Source organism: Phalacrocorax aristotelis, chromosome 5, assembly GCF_949628215.1.
Source record: "Phalacrocorax aristotelis chromosome 5, bGulAri2.1, whole genome shotgun sequence".
In the NCBI taxonomy this organism is placed as follows: domain Eukaryota; kingdom Metazoa; phylum Chordata; class Aves; order Suliformes; family Phalacrocoracidae; genus Phalacrocorax; species Phalacrocorax aristotelis.
In genome coordinates, this window is record NC_134280.1 from 42,107,613 (window position 1) to 42,131,606 (window position 23,994).

General features: G+C 42.3%; 1 protein-coding gene across 5 annotated transcripts in view; it reads right to left on the bottom strand.

The window, feature by feature from the left end:
- Positions 1-23,994, bottom strand: part of AGAP1 (ArfGAP with GTPase domain, ankyrin repeat and PH domain 1) — a 394,362-nt gene that overhangs the window by 15,038 nt on the left and 355,330 nt on the right. For all 5 annotated transcript variants that reach the window (XM_075094139.1, XM_075094138.1, XM_075094136.1 and 2 more), the window contains one exon: positions 21,872-22,094. In XM_075094139.1, coding sequence (XP_074950240.1) covers positions 21,872-22,094 — 223 coding nt within the window. The remainder of the gene's footprint in view (positions 1-21,871; positions 22,095-23,994) is intronic.

Consider the following 23,994-nt stretch of genomic DNA (forward strand, 5'->3'; position numbering starts at 1 on the left):
AGAAAAATCTTACTAATAGAGGCTAAAACCACTTTCGTTGAAACATTAAAGGAATATTTTCATTTCCCTGAATGTGCGCAGTCCTTATGAGGTTCATTTGCAATGTGCCTATCTGTTTTGATGAGATAATAAAATGTATTTTATTTAAAAATATTTCCATTTTCCCCCAAAGGAATTTAAATGGTCAGTTAATCTTTCTGCTTCAGAACAACCCACTGAGTAAATAAAAGAGGGCTCAAGATTATATAAACCAATATTTTTTTCATTCTAGCACTGGTCTCAAAGACTAAAATACAACTGTACCTGAGCATCGGCTGTATGCCCTTTTAGTATAAATCAGTTTAACTTTTAGCCTGGGAAAGAAAAAACCGGGAAACAAGATGATAGTTATCTCTAGCCTTCTGTGATTCTCAAGTCAATAGTAAATGGGGAGACTCGTTAGTGCCATAGTGATCCAATCAGGATGAAATTATGCAGTCATGTAAGAAAGAATATCTATTAGGCTAATTTAATCAACGAATACTTTACAGATGAATTAGAATGCAGAATCCAATTATTTCAAACATTTGGACTGTCAGCCGCTGTGTTTTTGAAGCGGTGGAAGGGTAGAAAAGGAAGGTTTAAGGATCCTTTTAAGACGAGGGTGGCTGGGCTGTATTTATAGCAGAAGAGCTTATAACAGCAGAAAACTGACAACTACAATCAGCACCTTCCGCAGCTCAGAGGGCTTACGCCCAGGCGGCTCTAATCTAACCCCTCTCTGCGGCTCCTGGGGCACCTTCCTCCGGGATATTGATATGGACAGCTTGATTTGCTATCTTCAGTGGCTGATAATTACTGTCTCAAGTCTTGATAATCTCCCCTTGCTAGTCACCCTTTTAAAAGAAGGCTTACAGTCTAATTACAATAAGTCTTCTTTTATTTTGAAGAGAAGACGCACCCCTGGATCGGTGCAAAATATTCTGGCGTGGCAGAACTGCATTGGTTGCACGTAGTATTTATTCCCCTTGAAAAGAATCAGCTTGGTTTACAATGCCAAGCGAAGGGAAATGGTATACATGTAATTACTACTAGAAGGGGAAATTGGTTTAAAATGCACCTTGACTCAAATAGGAGAGGACGGAAGAATTGAAGGCTGTGAGTACACACAAACCACATCCTTCATCCAGTACAACTCAACATCTACTTTGCTGATGCTTTGCCAAACCACAAGAGGATCATAATGCTCACCAAAAGACCATCATTCCTCCACCAAGGATGCTTTTGGTCCTTGCCACAGAATAAAGGCACAAGAAATCCCACATCCACGGCCTCTCCATGGAGAATTTCTCCCGAAGCCACTGGAATTGGCATTTCACAGAGAAATGCAGTAGCCACCCTCCAGCTGGGAAGTGTCTGTGAGAAGTCTCATCCCATTTCATAGGTCAAGGTAGGCTCAAGTCCCTCAGCATTTCTCAAGAACCAGTGAAACATCTTACATGCACATTTATGCCAGCCAGTCTCATCACATGGGGCTTGCCCATTGCATTTACTGTCAGAGCAGTTATCTCAGGAATTGAAGATGGCAAATGAGTATGTTTTGCTGAAGACTACAGGATAAAAATGGCTCCCCCCCAACCCATCATTAATAGACAAGCTATTCCTGAAAGCTATTAGTAGCTTGTACAGAAGAAAACAAGGCTACAAGAAAGTGATGAAGTCTTTAACTATCTCCTGGACTATCTTCCACCGAATGAGCTTCATACTGCAGCTTAAGCTAAAAAAAAAAAAAAAAACAAACCCCAAAACAAACAAACAAAAAACCCAACCAACCAACCAACCAAACCCCCCAAAAAACCCCAAACCAACTCATGTAATTCTGTTAGCTTATATATTTCTTTTTAACATTTCAGCAACATCATGAACACTGAAAACCTTTTACCTGTTGCAGAATGTAGATGCCCCATTGCTCTGTTAAGGTCTGTGCTGCAATTCCCAACATACCTGCGATCCAAACATTTTTCTGCCCTGTCATCTGGAGCGGTTAATGGACTCTCTCATTGACTGGCTCTTGCTTATTTAAACATTTAATGCTCTTCTGATGCCCAAATTCTGCCTGTTTCATATGATGGATTAGCCTAGAATACAGCAGTGACAATTTTCTGCAATCTGTGGAATATCAAATTTTGATTACTTCAGGAGGAAAAAGTAAAGTTATAAGTAAACTGTTTTGATTGATAAGGAGCAGAGGAATGCTTAATGCGGTGGTTCATTGGAAGCCTTGATGAATGCCTGGCAGGACTATGATGAGTCTCCACAGAAGACATGCAATAGCTCTGGGAAGATTTAAGATATTTATTGCTCAAATAAAACAAAACCAAGTGAGATGAGTAGGTGAAGTAGCACAGGGTGATTGCAATCTGCTGATCAAGACCAAGTGCAATTCTAATTTTTGCAGAGCAAAAACAAACTAATTTTCCAGCTTGCCTATAGCACACTGATGGTTATTTTAGGAATTTCAGATGTTGCCTTTCTTCAGCGAGGAACTGAGGATCATTCCAGATTCAGGTCTTCCTAGCAGATTGTCTTCTAGTTAATGCTGGCAGTTGTTCTATTTTGGGTGGTAAATTATTTAGCAGTAGCTTTTTAAGGTAAAGATATAAGATCCCCATGGGCCCCACTCCTTCCAGCAGCAGCGTTCCCAGCTATGAGACTACTGACTTCAAGCTGAGAAAGGTTTTCCAAAAGGCGTGTTCCTAGCATGGTAATCTGGCTGCTACCTGGTGAAGTCTGTACACACTGATGTCTAGTAGAAGTACTAACTTTTGCTCCAAGGCAAGGTGTAGAGCTTCTCTGAAGAGACAGGCTGCCTTCTTATCAATTACAAATCTCTCTTATTCAGGGCTTCCATGGCAATAACATGTCAACAATCTTCTTGTGATGGTAGAAGCAGATGTGACCCCTCTACTCTGAAACAGTTGCTGAACCACATCTTTGTGAAAATCCCTAAAGCTCTCCCTGACTGTGAGGAAGGAAGGGACTTTGTATTGAAAGCATCTTCCCAAAACCGTTCAGACTAAGGGAATCTTCTGAGAGATACACGGCAGAAAAAAAGCCACCAGTGAAGAGTATGATGCATTTGAAGGAGGGTTGCATTAAAAGCACCTTCTCCTCCTTTAGAAAAGGGAGCTTACCACAGTGCTGTTTTGCTATTAAAAAAGGCACAGTTACAGTTATGCAGTGAAGAGAACCGATTTTTTTTTTTTTCAGTTTACTATTACTGGGTGGGGTTGATGGATGTTTTGGACAGAAGAGTCTGAAAGGAGGCTTTGTGACCCAAGATGATTAAAACAGTTGTCTTGAGTGGAGTTTGTCTATTCCGAAAAGAAGTGGGGGAGACTCCAACTAATCCATCAGCAATCTACTGCTGGCAGACAGATGCACTGATTAGAAATGACAGCTTTGCAACAGTTTTGAAACTAAAGTGCAGTAAAACCAGCTAGCTGTCGTATGTTGTTGAAAAAGCTGCCCAAGAGCTACCACTATACTGGTGATTTTCAGCTTTTCTAGCTTACCTACTTCAAGAACTAGTATGTGGTGTAATGGGAACACCAGTGGCTTTTCTGGCACTCCAAGGAGGATAAAGAAGGTCCTGGCAATAAAATGACTGATGCTTACAACTGTATTTGCAGGCTGAGAACACAGTGGTTTTGAAGGATGCTTTGATATTGCAGATACAGAGTAGAACCCAACAGCAGGATCTGTTATAGACAGCTATCAAAACAGACCATGCAAGAACAAAGACTAAGGATCTGTTGCCTTCCCTGCAAAATGCTTGGACTTTCCAGGGCTATTAGGCTGGGCCATCACATGTCCCAGATCACTTGCCCTTTGCTATAATGTTCAGGATGAGATTCTTAAGCTGTAATTAATCAACTCATTTTGTCTACTGTAAAAGGTTCTTCCACCCTCAAAAAAATAACAATTATGGATTATTCTGAGGTCCAAACAATGTTGACAGACCTAGCTGGTTATTTTGTATGGCTTTTATAGCGGAACAAAAAAAGTTTCTACTACTGATGCGATCTGGCAATTAAAATGCATGTTTTAATTTCTCCTCTGTGTTAGGAAACTTTGTAGTTTCCATCTGACAAAAGCGAGGCAGCTCCTACAAACAGTCAGAAGGAGGTCTATCAAGTTTCTGAGCATTTAATTTTTAGCTCCTGAATCAGACCAGGAAGGATGGACCAACGGAGAACTGCAGGGTCAGACCCTAAATTGCATCTCAGTGGGGAACAGATCCCAGTCCCGCCTCGCCAAGCCGTGCCCAGTCAGCTGACTGCTGGCACTCCCAGCAATCCTGCTGTTTGCTTGCAGTCTGTCTTTTGGGAATACGATAAGCTGGCAGCTACCTCGAATACTGCCTGGATGCTTCAAAAAAAGCTACTGCTCCCTTAGAGATCAAGTGGGCAGCAGCCCCTTAACAGGAACTGGTCTATGAGCTACCACCACATGTCTAATTAATGACCCTGCCGGTCGCAGCTGGAAGAGCTGAGCTGGGGGTGATTAATTAAATTAGCTGGCAGAGGAAATTACAGTGGAAAAGCCAAAGTTTGATTGCTCCATAATTAACCGCAGTGCAAATAATATCTGCATCTATAACTTCCAGCGATGAGATCAGAAGCCAATTGAATTTGGCACTGATTGAAGCTGTAAATATCCTGTGGTGAAAAATGATAGGTTTGTTCTGAAGGGAAAACTTACAGAAATGGACATCTAGCGGATGCAAGAGGGGAGCAGGGGACACGGGAGGAAAGAGCACTGGAATTAGATTTTGATTTCAGCTGATTTCTGTAGTCTTCTGGAGTGATGGAGGACTCAATGTGAAACAGGAAGAAATATCTTAAAAATCTGCTAGAGCTGCTGAACACTGCAAGACTCCTTATCAGACATTCCGCAGATCTAGAAAGTTAAGGCCACTTCGATCATTCAGTCCCTTGCCTTGCTCCCCATCATGTGTTTACTAGCAGTGGGATTCATTGCTTTCCCTGGGAGATGACTGCACAGCTTAAGGTAACCAGTCCAATCACCACTTCTCAATTTCATCCCCTACTCCTAGGAGCCCTTTCTTGAACTACAAGAACCCATTTTTCCAAGTAGCTTATCACCTCCAAATGCCTGCAAACCCCTCCATGCCCCCAATTACCATAATTTCATTAACCCCCTTAAGCATCTCCTCTTGAAGATACTCATGGAAGATTTTAAATCTTTCTTATCGCTCTTCTCTGAAACTCCCTTTCTATTTTGAGAAGTTATGGCCATGACACATACCCACCTTGATCCCTGTGTCAAGCTGAATTACTTCCTCATCCCACCTTCACTGCTGATGTAGGTCTGGCTTAAAGGAAGCTCAGATTTTTAACTGAGGTCGGAGATGCACATCCCCCCGCTGCCCCATGAGCCAAGTTTTATTTATATCCTTTGCAAACGGCTACCCAATGTACCCTTGGATAAAAACTGCATAGTCCAGAAAATATTTTTCTTTTTTTAGAGCAGTGAAACTAGTTTTCCTGAATGTTGAACTAGTAGCAAAGGGGCATTATATACATGTATAACATGGTATTTCATATTTTATATATTATTTTGCTCTGCTTGATAAATATATGTTTGGTAAATATACAGACCTCAGACGAAACTGTGCTTCTCAAGATTCCATTAAAAAGCCAGAATCAAATACTCCGAGGACAGTGAGAACTGGATGTTAGCAAAAGGCCCCCAAATTATACTGCAAATCCTGAGGAAACCTGGAAGCAAGCACTTCAAATGAGAGCTGATTGCTGGGTTTGGGCCAGGCGGCATAACTCGATCTACTGCTTTCTGTGGAAAACTCAGGCTCCGCCTACACTGGCAAATAAAGAGGTGTAATAGGAGCAGATGTATAGGTTGGAGCAGCTGGTGCCAAGGACCCTATCCAGAGTATTACCTTTAACTGATTGAACCTCATCCTTTGAATCAAATATTCCCAACTGTACAAGAGGTTCAGAGCACCATGGGTTGGACGCTTACAGTCAAAGTAGGGTCTAGAGCACATCGGGCACACGTGGAGCTTCCAGTTGGGTTCTCCAAAGGGAATCTCATTTGTGTGCACCAAGACCATCCTGCGAACCGAACTAGTGCCTGCTCCTGCTCCAGTCCAAGCAGATTTCAGCACTTACTTTGCAATCCAACCCCCCTCACTAAGTCTGCTGCCTTGCACTGAGTGGTATAAATGGGCCCCAAGCAAAAGCGTATTACAATTCCTCTGTTTGCATGAAAACAAAAGCACCATATTGATTGTAAACACAAAAGTCCTGCTCTGTTTTGTCATTTCTCTTTGACTGATCTGAGAGAGCTCAGACTCATCATAAAAAGTCTGAGACCTCTCCAAGTACATTAATAAACAGCACAGTTATCGATTGCTGTCAAAGAAAATAGGCACATTCAAATTTACAAGCTACTCTGCCCACATACACACTCATAAGCTGTCCATTAAATACTGCTTGAAAAATTATTCTCATGATTAACTTGAGACTCAACCAGCTTCCCCACAGAGGAGCCAGGTGCTGCATCCCACCCCCTCCTCAGAAACACATAGTCCTGTTCTTGCTTGGTGAGCTGGAGCTTGGGTGCATTATACACTTTTCTCTAATACAAGAAGCTTTGTCTGTTAGCCCAAGTTATCTGTCTCTAATCTGAGGAATACTAAAACCAGCTTCTCTTTTTTATTACTTTATTACTCTTGGGCTGTCAATACTATTTTTCGCTTCGTCCTGTAGACTGGGTTGATTCCTGTACATCCCACTAGGGCACTGAGATGGTCTGCCACATCTCGACTGTTAAAAATACAAACCAAACCTCCCTTCCTGAGGATGTCACATGCAGTTGCCTCTTAAAACAGCATCACATTTGATGTTGGTCATTTTTGAAGGGTGTTCTCCTTGCACTACTGAAATATCCTTTCTGAAGCTTACAGCAAAATTTACACTGTGACATCTCATGTCCTCCTCTCTCTTATTCCACATTTTAACACATACATTGGATTCCAACGAGCTGCTTGCTCTACCAAAATGCAACAAACACCAGCTAAAACATCGGATTTGGACATATATTAATTTCACAAGCCCCAAAAGTTTATCAGAAGAGTCACTTTCTGGACACTCTCTTCTCTCATTTCTTTTTCAGCATTCCATTTGCACATTCTGCACATCCCTAGATCTAGTCTAGTTCTTCACGCCTCCCCTCCAAACACTCCAAGGCCCCTTGTAAATGTGAAACCATGCTACGCTCACATGAAGCAAATTCAAAATCTTGGTGACTTATTTGCAACAGAACTGTCATCAGTCATACAAAACAGATACCTTGCATTTTGAAGGGGACCTTCCGCAGCTGACCTTTCTAGCCTCCAAGTATGTTTCATGGAGGCACCAGCAAACCTGTGTGCCAGCTACATGGTGCCGTACAGGTCCTGGGGCTGATCTGTGTGGTGTGCCACAGGCAAGGGGCTTCACAAAGACTGAGTTTTGGAAGGACATGAATTGAGAGAAATTCCACAACGTAATTAAGAAATCCTCCCCTTCCCCAATTTTAAATTCTCCGTTGGCTTTAATCAACTTGCCCTAGAGCAACAAGCCAAGCAACTCTTAAAAGTATAAAGCAAGTTGTCTCTGCACAGCTCATACCCCACTCACATTTGAAGCTATGGGATATTCTCTTTTTGACTCTTTTTTCTTAACATGGCTCTTTAACATGTAAACTCAGCAATATTTTACAGTCTGGCTCCATGGAGAAAAACCTGCATCTGTCCGCAAAATGCAGGTGCCAGTGGATTTCTTTTTAAATATGAAAGTGAACAAGAAAAGATCCAACCAAATTATAATTGAACGTAAGGCTTACTTTACAGGAGGGAATGGCTATTACTTCCAGAAGTGACCTGATAAGCTGAATGATTTCTCTGTGTGTCTAAAAGGGGCCCAATCCTTAGCTAGAACACGGGCAGCTCTTCTGGCCACCACAGCCCATTGGCATGTTGCAGATCATGGTCCATACCTCTCCAGTTGGGAAACCTGTCCTCTTTTATAGATCGCAGCGGAGATTACTAGCCAGCCCTATCAAAGGCAGCAGGGCTCAACCTTTCTAGGCTCACAAATACCTGAGGATTTGAAGAGCAAGGAAACGCTGTGTGCAATAAACCTGTGCTGCACATAGTCACCCCACACACAGGCAGAGGGTTGGGCATTTCCCAGAGACCACGTATGCGGCTCCCTTGCAGTGTGTGCACAGCAGGGGCACACCAGTAAACCCTTGTCTTCCCCAAAGGGATGCCAGCCAAAGCAGGCACTGACCTATACCAAAACTCTCCCACTGGTGATGGTGGAGCTGAAACCACAGCTAGGTGCACCTATACAAAACGAAAGTGCAGTTCTGCCTACTTCTCAAAACTGCAACTGCAATAATATTTTACATACATTAAAACTTCTATTTCTCCTTGACTGGAAGTCTGAAAAAGTAACTTGAATTTCTGGTGTGGCTTTTTTCCCCTTCTTTTTTGCCTTAATACAACAGGTCAATGCAAGCAATCTCAGGTATCTATTTATGACTGGTCTGACCTGTGGGAGTTGCACAAGTGGCCAAAGCAGATCTGGTCTGGAAAGGCTCGGACAGCAGCACACACAAGTAATTAGCAAAGGATTAGAAGCTGCAAAGTTTTGCTTCTTGAGATGAGAAAGGAAAAAAAGTCAGCTTCTGGATATTATCTCAAGTTGGAGGTTGAAGTTATCCTTCAATTTTAGTATTCAGTGACATAATCCTATTCTTTCCACTTGCAGAGGAGTCTTAAAAGTGTTAATTGAGGTTGTGATTTAATTGTGCATACACCTCGGTTTTCCAAATCTGGCTGGTGCTGTACAGAAGTGAAAGTACAACAAAAACATCACTTAGAAATTCTGACCTGGATGAAACCTGGAAAATTTAAATCTTCTGGGGAAAAAGAAAAGTTAGCTGGGAGATTTCTAGGCCATGACATAATCATCTGTTCAGCATGAAGACTTTTTGAAGCACATCCCATCCGTACCTTTTGAGGCTTACCAATTATTAAGAGATGGCTTCTTCTCACTACTGTACGTCTCCGCAGACTCACACAAAAAATGCTTCAGTGACAGGACTCTGCACTGTCTGCACAATCTAGTTAATAGGCACAGTAAGGCATTTCATTTCACTCTAATTCCTACCCTCTAAAGGCTCTGATTCGTCACCTGCGTTCACCTCAACACATTTTAGCCTGCTATTTAATTACTTCAAAGCTGGAGTGATGGTGGTCTTATTTCTTCCGGTCACTCTTCTCTTTCACGGGTTTGCTGTTGGCTCCCTGACCAGCACCTGCACATCTGAAAATCCAGCAGTAAGCGCGTTGCCTTTGACAAATGGGTAATATTTGAGAGCCGTGGGGAAACTGCATTTGGGCTGATGTGTATATCAAGTTTCAGTCCAGTCAAAAGCCAGCACCATCTTTTCACTGCTGCCCTTTTCATTTAGTTATCTTACTGAAGTCTTATCTCCCCAGTCCCTTGCCATAGGCTACCAGCTTCCTGCAGAGCCAGAAACAAAGCTCAGTCTTAAACAAAGGAAAAAAAAGGAAAAAAATCACAAAAGAGAGAAAGTTGGTCACAGTTACTGTTAGGGAGCCCTGCAGGTTCTGTAGCCACGACCAAAGCAAAGGCATGCTGCTGCTTCTGTGCCTAGTGTCACCGGCCAGCAAAGCCACCAGTAGCACGGCAAGGCACTGCCTTTTTTTAAAGTACTGTTAAACATCGCCACCGCTGTTTTTAGGCATGCTCTTTTCTCCGCTGTACCACAGGCTCAAACAAAGTGATCTGCCATCCAAACAACCTCCAAAGGGCTGAAATGGTCAAAAAAATGCAGGAGGGTGAAGGAACATAACTAGTGACCAATACCGAAAGCTTGCTGTCCATGCAACACAACCTTCCAATAAACGTCCCATTAAGTTAATCCCAGAAGAAGGTAATGTGAGGACCACCTTCCCAGGCTCTCAGCCTAACCAGCGACAGCCCGTCCTTGTATCCAACCACAACTGGTTTATATAACTCTTAACAGCATAAAACTCATATAGAAACTTTAAAAATAATTTATATAATAAAGCTTCAGCAGCACAAACGAGGAATAAACTGGCTTTGGAGTAACTGCTGTTATGCCACGTATGTCAACCAATTTGAATTATATATTTACACAACCTTACGTTTGGTAAGACCTGACATACAGAGAGACAGCCGTGACCTTAGGGCAGGAGAAATGAAAAGAACACGTTAAACGCCAAGTACACAGGAAAGCTTCAAATAAAAAGAAAGTGTTTTACATAAGCTCTCTTTCTAACAAAATACATATTTTTTTAATATGCTGGATATTTTCCTTCCCAGCTAAGCAGCTCTGTTGAGTTCCTCAGCAGCAGCAAACGCTTGACTTTTTGAAGTTAAATGCACCTCATAGATGAGCCTTTGGATCTGAACTGAGAAACCTTGCAATAGCTGATGCTTGGCATTGGCATTTTTTTCCTCAATTTTTTTTTCCTTTTTATTATTACAAGTTTCAGCCTCACAAACACCTGAATTTCAATAGCAACACAAGTGTTAAATGCTTTTGCTTTTGGAAATAACTGATAAAATAGCTACTATTAAAGACTGTGAGGGCCAAGATTGCTTTGGTAAGGCTGCCCAACGTTTCATACAGTACATTTTATTTTTCAGTTGCTTTTAGCTTGCCATATTTAAGATAAAACTCTCCATATTTATTCCTCAGGTGTTGTGGAGTAGCAGAGGTGCATGCACACAATCATTGAGCACTGTGGAACTTCATTTCAGTGTAAATGATAAAAAATGGGTTCAAGTAAGCCTAGCTAATGCAAATGTACTCCCCTGCAAATGTTCTGTTGCAATAATTTCTGTGTTTTCGAACAAGGAGTTAATTGCTCTTGGAGTCACAGAAGTATCTGTTGCCCTCCCAGTAAAAACCCACCTGATTTGATAGATGCTAACTCCTGAAAATAAGGAGCTCGTGAGCTTAATCATGTTTCTGGTGGTGGTGTTTTGTGTTTCTTTGAACACTCCTCTACACTGCACTTGCCCCGTCTCCAAGTTCAGACTGCAAAGCTGCACTACACTGTACTCCTAATTCAGGTATTTCATCTTAGACATCTAAAATGAGCACCATAAATGACATCTCACAATTACCGCTATTTCAACCTCCAGTCCATGCAGCCAATCCTAACCTTGGCAAGGCAGCAATTTTAATTTTTTTTTTTTTTTAAATATATTCAGAGAAAATGTACTCTAGACTACCTGTTACCTATTTCAAAACTATTCACCACCAATCCGCACTCTGATCCAAATAAGCAATAGCAGGGCACTGTTCCACCTTATGCCTAATCTGCTCTAGCTGCAGGCTGCTGCTGGAAGGGCTGATCTGCCCCCTTGCCCCTGGGCATGAACTCCCACCTCTTCCTTTACACTGATGCAGTGCTCACACAGGCTGCAGGGTGGAAGGGACTGGTTTATCGCACCAGAGGAAACGTAATGCACCAAAACTTTGGGATTTTGATGGGATCCGTGAGCCAACTGGACTCATGCTTGCACGACTATGGGGGAAAGGACAGAAACATGTGGTTCCTGATGGAGAGAGGGAAAGATAGATGGCCTCTTTCAGCACATACCCTACTCTTTCATCACACTACCCAAGCCTGATGCCGCTTTCACAGTAAAAGGCTTCCAGATCTCAAGACCCTAGAGAAAACTAACTTACCTGCCTTCTGGGCTGAAATACGGCATTTGCTTATGGACCTGTCCCTTTGCAAATCTGCAACGATTTTGGGCTGCAGTTAGATGGATGGGAGGCTATAGTCACCAAGGGATGGGAAATGTCACTGTCATGCAAGTACTCTTGTCCATCTTTTCTAGTGGCTGAATTTGCTGTGGCATGCAATTGACTCTCATTTCTACTTTCTTTCTAAATGCTTATAAAGGTATCAAGGAATTTTCTGCAGAAAGACTACCGCAGTGGCTGGCATCTGACTCATTTTAAGTGGCCATTAGCTTGATGTAAGCCATATTCCCCCTCAATTTATAAATACAATATCCAATTTTTTCTCATTTGAAATTAATCTTTGTTCTAATTAGCTCTTCCATTCCTCTATTGTAGTACCACACTTAAAACACTGGCCCAAGTAGCTTCTAATAAACACAGCAATGGTTATCTCTCTATTCTTAAGTTCTATTTTGACCTTTTCAAGTAGCTTATGGCCAAACAGATGTGAAATCACAGTGAAGACGCTTTGGTCTTCAAATCTGAGATGCTCTCTAGCAGTGCTAGGTGTTTGGGAGACAATCAACACAAACCAAGAAACAATCAGTCCATATATAAACCAAAAATTAAGTTTGAAGCCAAAAGCCTACACTGCTTTGAGACCTTTAGAACAGGCACTCAACCAACAGACTGGTTCTTATTCTAGCAAACACCCCCACACCCACGGCTTTTTCTGACAGCTGATTATTGACTTATGAATACTGTTTTCCCAATATCTCTCCCCACTGCCTCAATCATCACTGTTCACACAATAGAAAGAAACTTGAATCCTAGATTTCCCAAAGTGTAACAGTTCATCAATGTCCTTTCTAGAGAATTTCAACTTAACTTGGCGCTTTTCAGTGTGGCAGCCAAATACACACAAAAATATTTTTTTCCCTCATTTTTTCAAACACTGAAAACTACCTTCCAGAACAAGGGGTGACTGTTTTCCACAATTCCTGGGGATGACCCATTATGGGAAAAAACCCACTGAATGTCACTGGACTTGTAAGAAAAAGGCAAAAAGCTGCTAAAATATGGGCTGTTGCCTTCTTGTTCTTCTATGGTATGAAAGCAAAGCTACTTGTCTTCTCTCCCAAGGCCTCTTGAAGGCCCTTCTCTTCTTTTTATCTTTAGTTCAGTATTCAAAGCTTTACCCTTGCCTCTGGCCCACTACTCTGATCTTAATTTTTGTACTGTCACCACACCCATAAAAGCTGGGTTTGAGGAAGGATCTTAGTGTCTTAGCTAGGAGGTATCTTAGCTAGCATGTATCGAAACAAGGCCGAAATACATTGCTCTCCCCTGTCCTCATGAAAAACATTTTTCAAAGGACAACCAACAAATGGATGTATGGATAGTCTAACACATGAGAGACACCAGAGAAAGTGAGAAAAAGACAAAAGCAATGAAGATTTGACTTTTCTCTCCAAAAACTCTAGACTATACCAGCAACGCTTGGGTAAATTGTCCAGAAGGTAGCTGGTAAGCAAGATGAAAAGGACATACCAGAAACCCAGTGCAACTGGAAATCTCTGCTGACCATGGGACATATGGGTCAATAACATACCACATCATGGTGGCCCACACAGCACGTATGTGTCCCATGTAAGGTATGAACACAGAAAGCAATGTGTCACGTCCATATGCATATACAAATTAAATATTCAGAGACTTCAATGAAAGTGGTACCTATGCTTTTAGATTAACAAAATATAAAACAGTATTGTGGAGCTTTTACCACCTCTGCTTTTTAACATATGCTCTAATGCACTGCAGAAGGAGACAGAAATACTTCTCCTTTGCAGGTTTCTCTTTCACAGGCAATAAGGAGAATCATGATTATAATAATAATTGCAAACTCGGCTTCTGTTTACAAAGTGTTTGAATTTTTATCAGAGTTGCATGTAAGAAATCTGCAGTTGAATCAGGGAGCATTTTATCTAAAGCACTCATTAACTTGGACAACTGGGGTTGAGGGGTGTTTTTAGTTGTTATTTTGTTCTTGTTTTTAATCATCCAGGCATCTCCCACAACGCTATGTAGGCACCATGTTTTACCAGATCAGCTCCTGGATGACGAGGTCTGCCAAGCAGCTACAAGGACAATAAAATATGTCGTACTCCTACTAACCTTCATCTTTGGAGTATTGCATTTGAGCTTCTGAGGCCTCCAAACAGAGAAATCCGACCAGCTGCCACCCAAGCTGACATTTCATTTGCCTCACTTAGTTATTCTTATTAGATGCATTTCCTGGAAGCTACTGGTAAGTGACAAATTTTATTTTTTTTTTTAATTTAATTTTAAAACAATTACAATTACTCTAATCTGAAAGCATACAATCTAGCATGTCAGAATCAGTCCACTTCTACAGCCAGCCATACGGCGAAAGGTTTTAGTTTACTGGCAGCAATGAATCAATCTTTTTATTTATCTGTGTTTGAAAATGCAATACTCTTGTAACTAATAATTCATACATTTTCCTCATTATCTTTACAAAATATCTGCTGTCCAAAGCAGAGATAATATAACTCCAGCTCCCTGGGAGATGTGCTGTTCAGTGTAGTTCAGCCACCAGAAAGACGAGGGGTGAGTTACGACTCTCAGGGTTTGTTGTTGTGCTTTGGTTTTTTTTGTTTTCTTCTTCCTTTTAACGAATTCTTTCCCAAAGTCTCCCTGTTCATAGGACTTGCTGAAATATCTTAAGTCAAATCTTAAGTCCCCTAGCAGCTGTTGGGTGAGCAGATGCCCAGCTGTCCAAACTTTATTGGCAGTAAATGTCATTCTTGCACACAAACCGCATGCCCGGAAAACCCAAAGGCACATCTTGGGCTATCACATCCCATCACGTTCCCCGACAAGATGTGAAAACCGAAATGGAAAACGTCAACAAACTCTGGCCGCGGCAAGGAGCGGGGCATGCCCGCTGACAAGCGTGCCGCAATGACAGAAATGGACTTGGAGTTGCAATTAGTAGCACTGTCATTTTTGGGCGCTCCTGCCAATTAATTAAGCCTGTCAAATGGAAAAACAGCGGCATTCACATGATAATTTATATAGGGAGAGACTAGCCTAGGAAAGCTGCTGCTGCAGCCAACAAAATTCCCTCCGAGCACTTAAAAAATAAAATAAAAAAAAAAAAAAGTAGGAAGGGGGGGTGGGGGGGAGAGAGAGAAAGTTAAACTGTCCTTGTTATAATTGTTAACTCTGATCACTCAAGTAGAAGACGGGCTGATTAAAACTCCAAACGAGCCCCTAGCTCGCTTAAATCTCAGAGTCCGGAATGATAGAATCAGAGGAGTTTATTCATACCATTAAGCCCCAGAGAACTTAATTGAAAGAAGAGCATAGCCTGGACCTTGACAAGCGGGAGGTCACAGTAATTGCTGCCGGACATATTTAACATTAAGATAATCAGGCCATTAATTACCCTTTGGATCATTAAATCAGCCAGTTGCAAAATGAAATTTCTGCCTCTATTACTCACTTGAGAGACCACAGGGGTGGCTTTTAATTTATCAGTGAGCTTGAGATACAAAGGACCAGGCTTGGGGAGGAAGGAAAGGGGGAGAAGGGGGGGGGTTGCTTCAGCAGAGGCAGGAATATCAATCCGCCATGCTTGGTGATCGTGGCAAATTAACTAGGTAAGATAACCTCAGCTTCTAAAGGCAGAAGCTGGGGGTATGTAAATAGATGAGGGCAGACAGGGAGATCAGAGCCTGCACACCACTTAGCAGGATAATAAAGGAAATCATCCTTGATTATCAGTGCTAATTTGGACACTGCCGGTAGCTTGTTATGCGTGTTCTGAGTAGCATTTAATTAATTCAATTGCTTGTTAATGAGGGAAGTGACATGTGGGGAGCAGATGCCACCCAACTGCAGATGGGTTCTGGTCAGCCCTTCACAATAAAATCTTTTTTAAATTTTATTTTATTTATTTATTTTTAAAAACACCCTCCCCCACCTCTGAAATGGGAAAGGTGTCAAGCATGAAGGAGCATTCAAAAGGCACAAAACACTGACCTCATCAGGCCAAGAACCGCTAAGAAACCAGACCTGACAATTGCGGATAGAGAGGTACTGATGTTCCCCCAGGCCCCATTTGTAACGCCGTGGCCTTATGCCAGGAACTGGAGACCAACAGGACTATAACAGCAATCTGATGGCCAAAAGGAACAAGAAATGAGAGAGATGAAGTGGAATATCCTTACAAGATTCAGGGTACGATAACGGGATCTAAACTACTCAGTTTCCCTGGGCTTGCCCTTTATCTGTACTGTATTTAATGAAGCAATAATTATTTTTACAAAAAAAGAGAAGGCATGGTTTAGTATTTTTCACAGAAGTTGCTCCCCAGTTATCCCCCAAAAACCAGTGCATGCTCAGCATAGCAGTTGTAAGCCTCGAAACAAGTCAGCTTCAGCTTAGGATTGTAAAAGTCTGCTAAATATAGTCGAGCTGCATAATGTTTTTTCTGACACCATTAAATTCAGTTCATTAGTGAGCGAGGGATCAAACTGGATCTTACGTCTTAAGGTGAAAGTAAATTCCTGACACTGCTGGCTCCCAACTCCAGACTTTTCAGACCTCTCTATTTTCTTATAACCTTTGATAACCTGAATAAACAGAGTGAGTGCTATGCAAACAGACTACCTGAGCAAAATTACAGCAGATGTTTCAACCTCCAAGCTCCATTTAAAGAGATGCTGCTTGGGGCTGCCTCAGCAGAGCTTAAAACTACGCCTGAACTTCTACTAACTGCTTGTCCCTCACTTTAAAAATACATTTTAATGGAGATGGAGGTTCTTTCTGTTTAGAACTAATCTCAAAAAGATGCCGACATGGTGAAGCCCTTCAGCTTTAAGGTTTGCACATAGCTAATGCTATTCAGCATTGCTCGAGCGGGACAACAAACAGCATGGCTGGGATGGTGCTGGGATATCACACTGTCCTCCCTCCTCTTGGCCAGCAGCTTCCAGCTGGTGGAGGTGGCCTTGCTGCTGGCACACCCCAGTACTCGCAGTGAGACAGAGATGGAGACCTTGGGAACTCAGAGAAAGAGGGTGAGGCCCAGGAAGCAGACAATCACCTCCTAGAGCAGGCAGAGGGATGGTGGCAGCTCATCTCATTTGGAAAAGGCCAACATCATCATCTTAGGAAGCCAACAGTGGCAAGCAAGTCTTAAAAATCAGAAGCCACGTGGGCGAGAGAACATGTGGAGAGAGCAAAGCATGTGAGGTATGCCCAGAAGAAAACTAAATATCTGGTAGGAGGTCTACACACCAGTGCAAAAGGCCCAGGCAAACCATGGTGCAGAGTCCCCAAGCTGGCTTCACGACATCTCCAACATTCCTCCAAGCAGCAGTCCTGCCCCTGCACCACTGGGCTACCTCTGTGGTGCACGGCTCCAAATCAATGTTTTAAGAGCGTTCTTAAATAGCATCAATAGCAATTAGAGGGGAAAATCCTGGTCTTATCCCTAGACCCAGTTAATTGTCGCAACATTGATTTATTCTAATTTGACTTCGCACTCCACATTAAGCCCACACTACTGAAGGTGGGTCTGCGGGCGAAGTCTCCCTGCTCACCCCTTCCCCTCCAAGACAATAAATTTAATATTGAATACACTTGGAAAAAAAATGGCAGTTGTTGTAGGATCCATACTGAAAGATCTTTTTCCTTTTTTCCTCCTTTTTTTCCCCCCTTCCTGCGAGTAATTAAAAGATGCTTTTCTTGACTAATGATCCCCCTGTTTAGAAATGGGAAGTCGATACTCCTTCACCAGCAGTCAGCTTCAATTTGTCACAGGGCTCCCGAAGTTTGAGCAGCGGTTCTCAGGGCTGCTGGTAATTGCTGGAACCAATTACCAGCCTTCCAAAGCTGACCTAATCAGGGACCCACAGACACCGCTGCTCAGAGGCCAGCTGGTTCCCATTCCCTTCCTCACGGACGTATTTGCCTGTGCTTGGGTTTTCTGCTGCTTCGCCAACTTTTCGTTTTCACCGGGAGCTCATGTTGATTCCTTTCCTCCCTGTAATCACACCAACACCCTGAGTCTGAACTCTGCCTCATGCTACTGCTTTACTCTGCACTGCTTCCTTGGGGATCCCATTGCACCTGTGCTCCCATAACCTGTGCTGCCTTCCAGTTTAACGGTGGAGGCCATCCAAGGTGTTGCTTCTGATCCAGAGGCACCAAAATTACAAGGAGGTCTGCTTATTTTATAAGCTGCCTCTCAAACTTTATGAGATGTGGCACATGTTACTGTTAGAGGACATACCTGGGCAATATATCCTTGATGAAAGGAACAGGAATAATACCTTTTGCTGCAAAACTCTCAGGCTTTGAGTTCACACCCTCCAATCTGAGAGCCCTTCTAACCTTCAAAATACATTTGTAGGTTTATCTTTCCCCATGACTTTCTTGAAGAAAGAGTCAAGTAGTGAGCTAGGAAAGGACAGCAGTATAGTATGTTTGATGTGGTTTAAGTTTGGTAACATTTAACTTATTTTTGAGCATACAAAATTAAAAATGCAAGCTGTAGTCAAAGACTGGCACATCTCTGTTTCTATAAATATTGGTACATTTTCCTGAGTAAGACTCTTTAATTACGGCCATGGCCTACAGTAGCCATTTGGCAATCCCTCCTGCAAAACATTGGTCTCCCTGGGTCTTTTCACCCTCCCCTCCACTCAGCAGAAATGTATTGAATGCTACTGCAATGATTCAGTGACCACTGCTGACTTCTCCCAAGCTGAAAGGACTGTTTTTGAAGCCATGTCAAGACTTCCAGGTTCCTTTTAGTCCAGCATGTGACTTGACTTGAACCTCCCAGCCCAACAGCTCCAGTATTTGTGGAACAGTCAGTAGTCCTTCTTTTGCCCCTAGAAAGCCTGTGGGTTTCCACCAATGGCTTCATCTCCAATAGAAAGACACAACATGAAACTGTGAAACCCATGTATGTCTGATCCCCTCTACAAGGGTCTATTAACAGAGGGCCCATCATTGTGCTGACAACTTTTGGTGCTTTGCAGTGGTGGTGGGGGGCACAGTGGAGTCAAGAGTTAAGAGACATGCCTAACAAAGAAACACACGAGAAGACTGTATGTGTCTCAGGACTTTTACCAATGCTTTGTCCTAAGCCTTTGAATCAGTTGGGGAATGGTTAAGAAATCCATCCTTGTGTTTCCAGCGCTTTGCTTGCAGGCACAGCCTGAAGGCCTGAGCAAACATGTTGAAAGCCGTGGAGGGTGGATTAATGAGTATATGTAGTGGAACTGAAAATGGGAGCATTACGCAGGACAGGTGTAATAAGCGGGGCTGCAGAAGGGGACAGGGATATGAACAAGTTCAGGAGAAACTTGGAGGAAAACATGGGAATACTTTCCTCTCCTGTCTGACGGGGTTTTGGTGAGAAGAGAACTCAACAAAGCAGGAGCATGTTGAGCGCATGAACCACTGCATATAGCTTCTCTCAGACTCCAGCTGACCCAAGCCCACTAGCGTGGGCAGGAACAGCCCCCCAACACTACCTTATCATGTCTCTCCCCCTTCAGAAGTTCTGCTGAATGATTCTTCCCTGATCTCCAAATATCCTTGGACTCCCTCCATCCCTCCTCCACCAGAACGCCAAATCTCAACTCCCCAGCCATCTTTCTACTTGCTTTCTTGCCTCTTCTCCCTTCAGTTCCTCAACAATAAAAAAGAGGGTGTTGTTTCAGCCCACCTTCAGGTCCATTGTAGCTGCTTCCAATAGGATTCCTCATGCAAAACTGCAAACAGCAGCGATAGAATGGCATACATATATCTAAAGAATTTGAACTTATTTTCTTACCACGTCTTGAACAGAAGGATTATGATGCTAGTAGAGGCCGAAGTAAAGTAGAAAAGGAGGCACACGGTCACAAAAAGCAGAACTTTCTGATATTTATGTGAAAAATATCACTTCAGCCCCTGCTGCAAACAGCAGAAGAAAATGAGGGTAGCAAAGCAAGATTACATTGCATTGTGGGAAAATTTTCACATAATCTTAATCCTTTTTTTTTCACACACAGCTCTTCCATCATGTAAGCGTGCACTTGGACACACAGATGGAAATGCATATTTATAAAACGAATCTTTATACCTTGTGTTCAAAGATATTAGAGTCCAGGAAAAAGAGTGCAACTATGTCACTGACAAACATAAACAGATGAATATATACACTAAGATGTAGAGAAACAAAGAAGAATCAAAATAAGCTCTGAGCATGAAATACAAAGGCAACAAAGTTGATTTTCTATAAGTAAAACTCATTTCCAAACACAAAAACCTGAATAATTTAATTCAAATGGATGGCTTTCCATCACAGTCATGTGTATTTTAGATTTTTCATTATAGTACCTTTATTATATGCACACTAATTTTTTTAAAAATTAAAATCCAATTGAGTGTATGCCTTTTCCTTTTAAAAGTATTTAGAGTTGAGGTATCTGTCCTGCTCATACCAGTAGTATGGACCAACACATATTTTTAGCTGCAACAAGATCAGATCTCTGGATTAATGTAATACTGATGATTGAAAGGCAGCAGTAAATTGATTTCAATCTACCTGATGAAATCATTATATTAGCTGCCTAATAATATACATGTATACAGCAGACATACAGTTTATGTATAAACAAAATCTCTGTGTAGATCTCCTGGAACATTTTTACATGCATAGTCATTCATCTAAGTAGCCTGATTAATGTACTGGCTTCATTCTCGAAGATGAACCAAAGGTGGCACCACAAATTCATTTTTCAGGGTTAATGAAATAATGCAATAAGAAACAGTTGACTTTATTACAGACAACAGTACAAACCTAGTCCTACACTGTAGGAGGTGGCCCAGGTATATGCTCCCAAGTTATAATTTCACTTGATCTGGTACCGGAAAAAGCAGGATCCCGAAATACACATAAACAAAACCAGTACATAATTCCCTCTGATTTCTCTCATATGCAGGAGGCAAACACCGAGAGCTAAACCTCCATCATGCCGTTTGCTACCTGGGGAGCGACCAGTGCTTGGATGCAGGCCGCCCCCCCTGAAGCTTCACACTTCTGAAGCCAACTTCAAAGATTGGCCCAGCTGTGCAAGATAGCCCAGAAGGTCTTTCTCCTGCCTGAACCCTCCTGCTGAAACACAGTCTGCCAGAGGTCACTCTGCTTCCCCCAAGCCAATATCTTAGTTATAACTATTAGCACTTACATTTTGTGTTTTCAGAACAACCTCCTCCTTTGACATCGATCAGATAAATTGAGTGTAAAAAACCTTTAGCTTTTGGTAGGACAACACATTGCAGAAAGAAGAATTTCAGTGACTGGTAGGTAAAATACTGTTCCCATGGGAAACACATACTCCCCCATCAACTTACACCTTCGCATATAGCACATAAAAAAATAAGCAAGTCCACAGTGAGCCAGACTTTCAAAATTCGTTATGAGAACCCAAAGACCTGATGGTCAGGTACAAATTCCTGGGTGAGCTTCAACTACTCAAGGCAGACTATTAATCATAAACTGATAGTCCAAGAGCTGGGAACTTTGTTGCTGACTGAAACAAAGAATTGCATTACAGTGTAATTTAGACTAAGGAACAACCAGGTGGGAGGTTTCGATCTCCCGCTGTTTTGCCGGTCAGTCAATTGAACAAAAAAATTTGTAGAGATGCTGAGGAAACCTTCACAAGAGTGAAAAAGTAATGGGGTCACTCAACTTTTGACAACCCTCCGCCCTTTGACACACATTCTTCCTGGCCATGCAGTGAAGATATATATACATAATGATTTTTACAAGGCTTACTCCAAGGGAGAATTTTAGAAGTCCATGTTGTAAAACATTGTAACGCCCTACCACCTCTGACTGCAATGCCAAAATGAGGATTTATGTGCTCATAACTTACAGCCTTGGCCACGTGCAGTGTCACGTACCACCTGCCCGCTGTGTGCCATGGTGAGATGGAGTAGGAAAGCTTACCTTGTGGAGTCTGAGGAAGGTTTCATATGGCCTTGGCTACTTTCTTCCCAGACACTGTTGGCCAGCTCGTTGCCAATAGAAGACATCACCTTGATGAGCTCTATAGGCCAGTCATCCAGGTCAAGAGAGCGGACCCGGGAGAGGTGTGTGCCAAGGTTTCGGTGTATACCTGAGCATTCAATACATATGAGGGCTCCCAGATTCAAGCTGGCCCAGTCAGGGTCTACGGGAAAGGGAACACAAGCAATTAGTACAATGAAACACTTAACAAAACTTTCTAGTTAATGTTTTTAGATAAAGATTTTGGCTCTAGGGGAAGAACAATGCAGGTGTCCTGTCCAAACACACAGCTGGAAGGTCTTCCAGAAAGGTCAGTTTTGCCCAGTGGAGATGCTAATCCTCTGAGAAACCTTCAAGGAGTAAAAAAGATATTGTGGAGGGAGGTCTCAAAAGATGTACCATTCCACCTTCAGTTGAAAGAAAAATATGATTTAGAAAGAAAAGAAGAAACAAAGAAAATGTAAATGCAGCGGCAGGCAGCTGATGATGAAGTAGTGGAGAAAGCCCCTCCTTGGGAATCTAGAGCCACCTGCAGCCAATTACAAGGGAAAAGGTGGGGAAAAAAAGAAGCGACTAGATACAATGTTTCTGTTGCCAACTATATCAACTCCCTTAATAACCATCTATATCATCACCTACACATGGCTTTTACATCTAACACACTATGGGGTATGTTTTCATCTCTAAGATCAGGGAGATAAGTACTAAGATGAAAATGTGATACTTTGCACAGTCACAGTTTTAGTGTAGGAGCCAGAAGGATTCCACCGACACACACACACACACAAAAATAGCCCCGCAAACGATAAGGCTGTGACAAACCTGACAAAATCTGGGAAATTCAAAGTAGTTTCCCAAGATGGTTCGCTTTTTTGTCACTGTCCTGTGTTATTTAAATCTGGATTTGTATGAATCACCCTCTCTCCAACAAACATTCATTTTAACAAATGCAATGAAAGACACATAGGAGGAATTTTTGGTTGTTTTTTTTTTACTCTCCCCTGCTGTCAGACCTTTTCTCCTCACCTTACCCTGGGCCTCCTGAAGAACGAGTAGGCTATCACAAATGACAAGCAGGAATATGGCGATTAATTGAGAGGGCAGGCAATTTTTATTCAAATCTGAATAAAATCTAGAGCTGACAGAAAATGAATTTCCAGTGTCCCCTTCCATTCAGGGAAATTTCATCCCAAGACTCACTTCTACTTTATGTAACCCAAAATCGAAGAGTTATTTCTGGCAGCTAAAATATATAGAAACAAAACGTTTCCTAGTTCCTTGCCATGTTGTGTTTGGACAAAAAATATGAAAGTAAAGCAGATAATTTTAACTGCAAAGTCCCACATTTCATTGACGCACTGATTGACATTTTTCAGTCAGTCCTTAGAAATCTAAAAATATCCCTGTCCTCGTTTCAGCTGGGATAGAGTTAAATTTCTTCGTAGTAGCTAGTATGGGACTACGTTTTGGATTTTTGCTGGAAACAGTGCCGATAATGTGGAGATGTTTTAGTTGTTGCTAAGTAGCACTTACACCGGTCAAGGACTTTTTCAGCTCCCCGTGCTCTGCCGAGTGCACAAGAAGCTGGGAGGGGACACAGCCAGGACAGCTGACCCCAACTGACCAGTGGGATATTCCATGCCATATGACGTCATGCTCAGTATATAAAGCTGGGGAAGAAGAAGGAAGAGGGGGACATTGGGAGTGATGGCGTTTGTCTTCCCAAGTAACCATTACGTGTGATGGAGCCCTGCTTTCCTGGAGATGGCTGAACACCTGCCTGCCCATGGGAAGCAGTGAATGACTTACTTGTTTTGCTTTGCTTCCATGCACAGCTTTTGCTTTACCTGTTAAACTGTCTTTATCTCAAACCATGAGCTGCCTCACTTTTACTCTTCCGATTCTCTCCCCCGTCCCACCAAGGGGGAGTGAGCGAGCAGCTGCGTGGTGCTTGGTTGCTGACTAGGGCTAAACCACGACAATCCCCAACAAGAAAAATCCCCCATCTTATTTCAGTTGAGCATGAAAATATATCTTTTGTTTAAAAAGTTCCTGTCCACACC